The 7,500-nt window shown below is 38.1% G+C and overlaps 1 protein-coding gene across 2 annotated transcripts in view; it reads left to right on the forward strand.

The window, feature by feature from the left end:
- Positions 1–7,500, forward strand: part of LOC137983704 (fibroblast growth factor receptor 2-like) — a 48,563-nt gene that overhangs the window by 17,023 nt on the left and 24,040 nt on the right. For both annotated transcript variants that reach the window (XM_068830872.1, XM_068830873.1), the window contains exons 4-6: positions 1–45; positions 5,879–6,121; positions 6,959–7,225. The exon at positions 1–45 is cut by the window's left edge and continues 195 nt beyond it. In XM_068830872.1, the coding sequence (XP_068686973.1) occupies positions 1–45; positions 5,879–6,121; positions 6,959–7,225 (555 nt within the window). The remainder of the gene's footprint in view (positions 46–5,878; positions 6,122–6,958; positions 7,226–7,500) is intronic.

A 7,500-nucleotide genomic window follows, 5' to 3' on the forward strand; every position in this document is an offset into this window, starting at 1 on the left:
GAGTTGGAAGTCCTGTTAGTAGAGATGTCTTCATTGATGTGCAGTGTGAGTATGACAAGACATTATATCATGCTTCATGTTTAATTGCATTCCAGAAGTTCAAGCTCTGAACATTCTTGTCAGCGATATTAAATCCAAGGACTGAATTTTAGCTAAGTGGACCTTTAAGTAACACTGCTATGAAGGGTGCTGCCACTCAGAGGAAACCTTAAACCCCCACTTTGTTTCTTTCCTGGCATCCTTATCAGATATAGAAATTGAAATATTCGTGGTTGTGTTTTAAAAAGTAATTAAAGATTCTTAATATATATGAGTTAAATATGTACTTATCAATTGCTATTTGCAGCGTTTGATGTTACATGGCGTTTTTCAAGTTCTTTTTTTCTATTGCTCTGCATGTTAGCGTTAATAGCGTCGAAGGACAGCCGTTAAATTTGCCATAAGCATAAACAAAATCCTGAATGATTGGCTCAAAGTGTTTCGTCATTTGCATGTGTATTATAGCCTCGATCCCCGGTCTGTAGTTCTTTTTTGACAAGAACACTGTCTATCGTGTGGCGTGGTGTAATATATCCGCGCTTCCAGATGTCAGGTATACATGTGATCCACCAGTTATAATATTAATTAGATAGCTGAGGGCTTTCGCTATGGAACATGACGATGCCATAGCCGCCCTTTTCGGAATCAACTTATGTCCTTGAGCTTTGTGCGACTTAATGTTCTCCAACACTGCTTTGGAGAAGTGAAGTGAAGTGATCCTCGCACTTTAAATGGACAATTTAAAAATTCAGATGGCCTCAATAGGATTCGAACCCATGACCTCTGGGGTACTGGTGCAGTGCTCTATCAACTGCAAAAAGCATTTGCATTGCACCGGTAGCGCAGAGGTCCTGGGTTGGAATCACGTTGGAGCCACCTGAATTTTTCAGGTGACTATAAGAAGACAATTGCTCAAATCGTTCAGTTAAAGTGCGAGGATCACTTCACTCTTCGTCTGTGTTCTTGTTCTGTAGAGTTTGAGTAAGAGCATTTCTTTTCTGCATGGCTGATCTTACTTCTGGTGTAATGAACTTAGATTGTCCAGAAGCACCTATGATTTTTCTTGTTTTTAACGGTGTGTGGTCTTCTGGTTTAGAAACGCCTTTTTATTTTAAGCAGTCAAAACGTTGCTGTCTACAACTTAAGCGACTCCATCGTGAGAGAAACGATTTTTATTACAGTATTCGTTCGTCACCACGATGACCAACAACCACGTTTTTCAGAATTGCTATCCTTGGCGGTGATCGCGGAAAATGGTTCATTTTCACGACAAACAGCTGAGTTGTGCAGCTGGGTAGCGGGCGTATGGAAAACGGAATCCTAAATACAGAACTTAGGATCCGGAACCGTGATACCGAATCGGAACCTGGAAACGGAGAGAAGAATGGAAAACCGTTATATTCTGAATGCCGAAAAATAACACCAAACAAAGGAAAATGTTCTTCACATGACAGTTTTCATTCTGTACAACTTTCATGTTGTTTCTGTAAAAGTTCTGAAATAATAATTTTCAGTCTTCGTTTTAAATTTGTCATGTAAGCTGTTGTGATCTCCCGTTTCTTCTCTTGGATGTTCACCTGTTCCATCAAAGGGTAAGCTTGTGTGTGCTACAACATGATGTGGGACATGGGATATTAGAATCTATTTTAGCAACCATTGCATTCCTACGAGCAAATTTGTGGAAAATGAGAACGGGAATTGTTGCTTACGGATCCCACGTTCAGTTTTCGTTGATTCGCAGAATGAATGGAAAAAGCGTATTTAATAGATTGAACAATTACTGCAGTTCCTTTATTACAGTTGACAATTTAGTATCCTTTGCGGGCTCTTGTAATAATCATCAATGACCTTTTAGATAGTTCGAGGATGTCCGCTTGCCTCTAAGGGGTTATTGTGTGTTATATGAAAATAAGGCAAGTCCAGTTAAAAAGAAAAAGGAACTTAACGTCGACGAATTATTGAAATGAAATGAGCTGATTCGAGGTTTCTAAGCTAGGAGGAAAATTGCATTTTACAGCGCACGCAAATTCACATGCCACGTCATGCACCGAGCGCGCGCTAAGTACTAAAATGAACAATGATAGGGCAGATGGCCATTGCTATAGCTTTGGTAGGATTTAACGATCTCGGATGTTCGGTGACCCCAACTTTTCTTTTCAGAAACAGATTTTATTTACAATTATCTCCACATTGTCCAAAACTGAACAAAAAATCAATGTGGTAAGTTAAAAAAGTTTCAAGATTTCTGTCCTCGGGACATGGAATCCTGCCATCTTGCGGCTGCAAGGTGCATGAAACTATGGTCGCTAAATGCAAACTCGTTTTTTAAGGAACCTCAAAAGTTAACTAAATTCACTTTTGGGTCCACTTAAACAATGTTTGGTAGAGAACATTTCACTTAAAAGATGTAATTGCAATATTTTTGGGCTTACAGATACTGTGGCCTTATTCGATAAAGAAGCCGGATTTTTTCAGATTTCTCTCCAAACCGAAGTCGGTGACATCACTAACTCATCTTCTTTCAATGGTAAAATTTGCAGAAAAAAATCAATGTTAGAAAATTTTCGCGCGAACGTCCTTAATTTAGGGGACGAGCTTGTAAGATCAATGCTTATAAAAGGTTTAAATTAAAGGCAATTTGAAAACAAAGTTAAATAATTAAAAATCTTGAAAAAGTCAAAACGCATTTTGTAGCTGTCTTTCTCCGAAAAGAAAAGGTATTCTGCTGAAAACCACATGTGCGTTCTTCCAGTATTTGGGACTAACGATTACACATTTTACAAATACCACAGGTACTTGGCTTATCCTGTGAGTTGTGGTTGTTTTCGCTCGTCACACCCCTAAAAGGACATGATTTACACTGAGGAAAAACGTACAAGCGTAGTCACCTCTAGATATTTTGTTCAACTCATTGAAATTAGCTGTGTAAGCGGACGAAACTGTTAGGAGAATAAAAAGAAGTTTACAAGAGAAATTTAGAAAATAATAATAATAATAATGGAAACTTTATTTGTCTTCGAGTACAGTTGTAAACCTCTCTACGTATAGGCAATTAACAACTGGCTATTTGAAATTGAGTGATATTCTTGTATACTGTATTTACAAATGAATAAAAAAAAAGAAAACAAATTACAGTTTTATTGAGTCTGGGCTATCCCAAGTCTTATTTCTACGACAGAAGATAAAATATGTCGCTCTAATGGCTAGACTTATCACTTTTTTGATTATATAGTGTTGTTGCGTTTTGTCAATGCCAATGTGATTCATCATTTCTAAGAACGTAGAGCATTCGTTGGAGAGAACACCAAGGGAGCTCATGGAAAGGTTTACAAAGTTAACACATCTGTAGTTACTTCTCATGTCTTTGACCACGTTCATGTATTTTTCTTTTTTGCGTACTGCATTGTTTTTAAGGTTAGATTCGAAACCAACCGTTAGTTCTAGAATATATAGGCACTTGGACTGTATTAGGAAAAGAAGATCCGGACGATAATTTTCACCAGTTATAATTGAAGGACTCGGAAAGCCATTGACATCAGCATAGAGTGAAGAGCGATCATTAATTACAGGTTTAAGTGAGTTGGCAATGAAGTTGAGAATTGAGTCGTGTCTCCAGGTGAAGCGATCAAGGTAATGTTGACAACCAGTGACAATATGGAGGAGTAACTCAGGGTTAAGGCAACTAAGGAGCAATCAGGACTTTGTGATAATCCCCATCTTGTCATATTCGTACGTGTAGGAAGGGAGTTGTTGATGTAGCGACTGGTAAAATTGTAGATGTTCTTGGGTAGATGAGACTGGGCAGACGACCAAATGATAATAGTAATAATAATAATAATAATAATAATAATAATAATAATAATAATAATAATAATAATAAACGAAACGAAACGAGGAAAACTGGCACCCAACGACAGCGCCTCAGAAATGCCAGAAAGTGCCAGAATACTCAGCATCTAGAGGATAAAGTTATTGAAGAGGCTTCCAATCAGTACGAGAATCGGCTTTGGGCAGTTTGGACTTCTCCATTTTCAATACCACGAAAGGTTCGTGCAACCACTGTTTATGCCGTACCTGTCTTACAGTACTATATGTGGACCACCGATTGGTGTCTTAGTCACCTCAAAGAACTCGACAGGCTAACAAGGAAAGTGATCAATGACTGTAGTGGAAAGCATAAGCATGAATCAACACCATTGCTTTACTTACAGCCAAAACAAGGAGGGAAAGGATTAGTGGAATTAGAAACACTGTACAAGAACACCAAGATAAAAATAGCGAACTACATTAACAACTCAGAAGACCAGCATATCAAACTCGTAAAGTCATTAAAGCTGAAAAAAGAACAAAGCCATTTAAGATCTATATTTAAAGATGCCAAGAAGTACGCAGAAGAACTGAACATTGAGTGTGATTTTGAAGACGGAGAAACAATCTTGAGAAACGGCGACAAAGAAATGCGGGTAAGCGGTAAGGAACCATACAAAGTAAAGAGCATTGTAGGTAAGGCGAACTCCGACAGGCACATGAGAGATACACAGAGACAGCCCTGGGTTGGGAAATTTGTGACTCAACACTGGAATGATCCCCAAATATCAAATAATTCATTTGACATCTTTAAACAGTGGAAGAACATTCCAGACATTGTAATGTCAATCGACACAAGTATCAGGCAACAACTCCTAAATACCAAGACCTACAGATCCCAGAAGTTGCACGAACAAGTAGAAGAACTGTCCTGCCGACTCTGTTCTGAGAAACAGGAGACAGTATCACACGTACTTTGTGGCTGCTCACATATAGCTCAGTCACTTTACAAAATTCGCCATGACAAAATGCTTCGCCCTGTCTATCATGCTCTCCTTGAAAAATATGGTTTCGATGAATCTGATTTTTCTTCTCCATGGCATATGCAATCCCACCCTCAGCCAAGCAAAGAAAACAAAGAAGCAAAGATATTATGGGACATACCATGGCAACTTGAAAAATGTCCTAAGGATGGTGCAAACAAGCCAGATATAAGTATACTAGACAAGAAGAGCAAAGAATGGTCTCTAGGGGAAGGTACGATATGCACACCAGGAACAATTGCTGAAAGAACCAAGTGCAAACAGAACAAGTACTTAGACCTTAGATTGGGAATAAAGAACTTGTATCCAGGCTACAAAGTGAAGCTTATCACCATAGTATTTTTACTATCTTGGTGCATACTGCAAAGACCTAGACAAAGAACTGAATGTGTTATTTGGGCCGAAAGTAGCAAGGTTGACAATTGAACGGTCCCAGAAATGGGTTATTTCTCAGAACTGTGAGATCGTTAAGAGATTTTCGTGCATGTAATTATGCAAATGCCCAAATATAGCAACATAATAGTTGAAAGAGCAGATTTTAGCTTTATCATGCTGAGATTTTAGCTTTATTATGCTGAGGTTTTTAAATTTAATTTTTTTTAAAATCAATATTATTTATTTATTTTTAGAATATTTATCTTATTTAGTAGTGCATTTATCGCTACTTTTTATTATCTTAGATTTATACTAACATATGCAACATGCACATATATATCTTTTATATCCTAGTCCACATTGCCTAGGCTGTTCCCGCAATGATGTTGATATATACCTTGAATGATTTTACCAATAAAGTTTACCATAATAATAATAATAATAATAATAATAAGAAGAAGAAGAAGAAGAAGAAGAAGAAGAAGAAGAAGAAGAAGAAGAAAGAAAGAAAGAAAGAAAGAAAGAAAGAAAGAAAGAAGATGTTGATATGTCGTGGTAATTTCTCAAGAGCTGAAACCTTAAAAGTTGTTGTTTTCTTTGACCTATTTTGACAGACCCACCAACCATAACATCCATTTCCTTGAATAAAACGGTTGATGACGGAAACGTTGTGCGACTCAATTGTACACCTGATGGTAATCCAGAACCAAACATCACCTGGACAAGGCTGTTTGATAACAGTATTGTCAACATGCCTTTGAAGATCACAGGGAAACAGGATGAAGGGGGGTACAGATGCACTGCTGACAATGGAGTTGGAAATGCAGCCATTTCTGACGTCTTCATTACTGTTCAATGTAAGTCTCAACTGCTTCCTATTTTTAAAATTGAGCTTTAAAATCAGACTGCCTACCGCCACTCTTTCCTCTTTTAAAACTTTAAATTCAACCTGCGCATCACAGGTTGCAAAGTAGTCAACCAGTAGCGAATAAGCAAGGATAGCAATCACATCCTTTTTTATTCGTAGGTATCTGGTTTACAGTCTTGTCCCCAGCATCACATTCATTGAAGCTCATTGTGCCTTCATCAACATGCAGACTCTATGTTCTTGAATCATTTTTATACAGCTACTGTCTGTTTCATACATGGTTCCAATTATTGGTGTAGGCTTGATTACCAGGTGCCAATTATGGTAATGACAAGCGCTCATTCCCAAAAATGCAGCTGGATGCATAAGGCAAGATGTGTTTGTAAATTCTAACAAATAAATCAGGGAAACCCCCACCACACGCTTCTTGACGACATCATAAAAGGGCTCTCAAATCTATTTCTGATTTCTTAGAATGTATATTGTGGAATACATTAGAATGAAATGAAAGTTCAAAGGTCATTACACTTATGTAGCAACTTAAGCATTTGCAAAGGAAGCCAAAGAAATCCAGGCTTGAACGGAACTCTAACCCACGACCATGCGAGTGAACTGCTAAACTACATGTTTAGCTCTTAGAGAAAAAGAATAAGGAAAGTTGCTCAGCTGCCATGTAATTGTAATTGGACAAGCTCTGTTGTGCTACTGTGTCCGCGGACAGTAAAGGGGTTTGGTTCCACGAGTTTTGCCGCCACAATGTACCATTCTGAGCTTAGCATCTGAGTTAAAGGTTTTAGAAGGCGTTTTATTTTGTATGATTTTATAGCCTATCATCCAATCAACACAGTCTTCTCAACAAATCTGCCCAACAACACAGTTAACTTGAATGAAAACTTTACTCTCTTATGCAATGCTGATGCAAACCCAGCTGCAAGCTATCGATTGTACAGGGAGCAGGAAAGTTTGGAGGAACAGAACAGTGGCAGTTATCTTACATTTGTTAGTACCAGAACAAAGCAGGTGGCGTACAGATGCATCCCATTCAATTCCTTTGGTGACGGACCTTCAAAGTTGATCACTGTCACAGTGTACTGTAAGTATATATACATCGACTATTCATCTAAAATTCTACATTTCTTGACTTGCGTGCTATGCGACTTCCGCAATGTAGGTAACAAAAACAGTAGATGTCTCAACACCTTTTTTACACCGCCATCCTGGCAACAATGATGTAAAATCCCACGAGGATATTGTTATCTGTGTCTCTAGAGATTATTCACCACGTGAGGTGTTACACGTCAAGGATACATGTTTTTCGTAGTTCTGTTGCATGCAGTAAGAATGCCTTTAAAATAAAGGTATAGCAGG

This window comes from Montipora foliosa, chromosome 13 (genome assembly GCF_036669935.1).
Source record: "Montipora foliosa isolate CH-2021 chromosome 13, ASM3666993v2, whole genome shotgun sequence".
NCBI lineage: Eukaryota > Metazoa > Cnidaria > Anthozoa > Scleractinia > Acroporidae > Montipora > Montipora foliosa.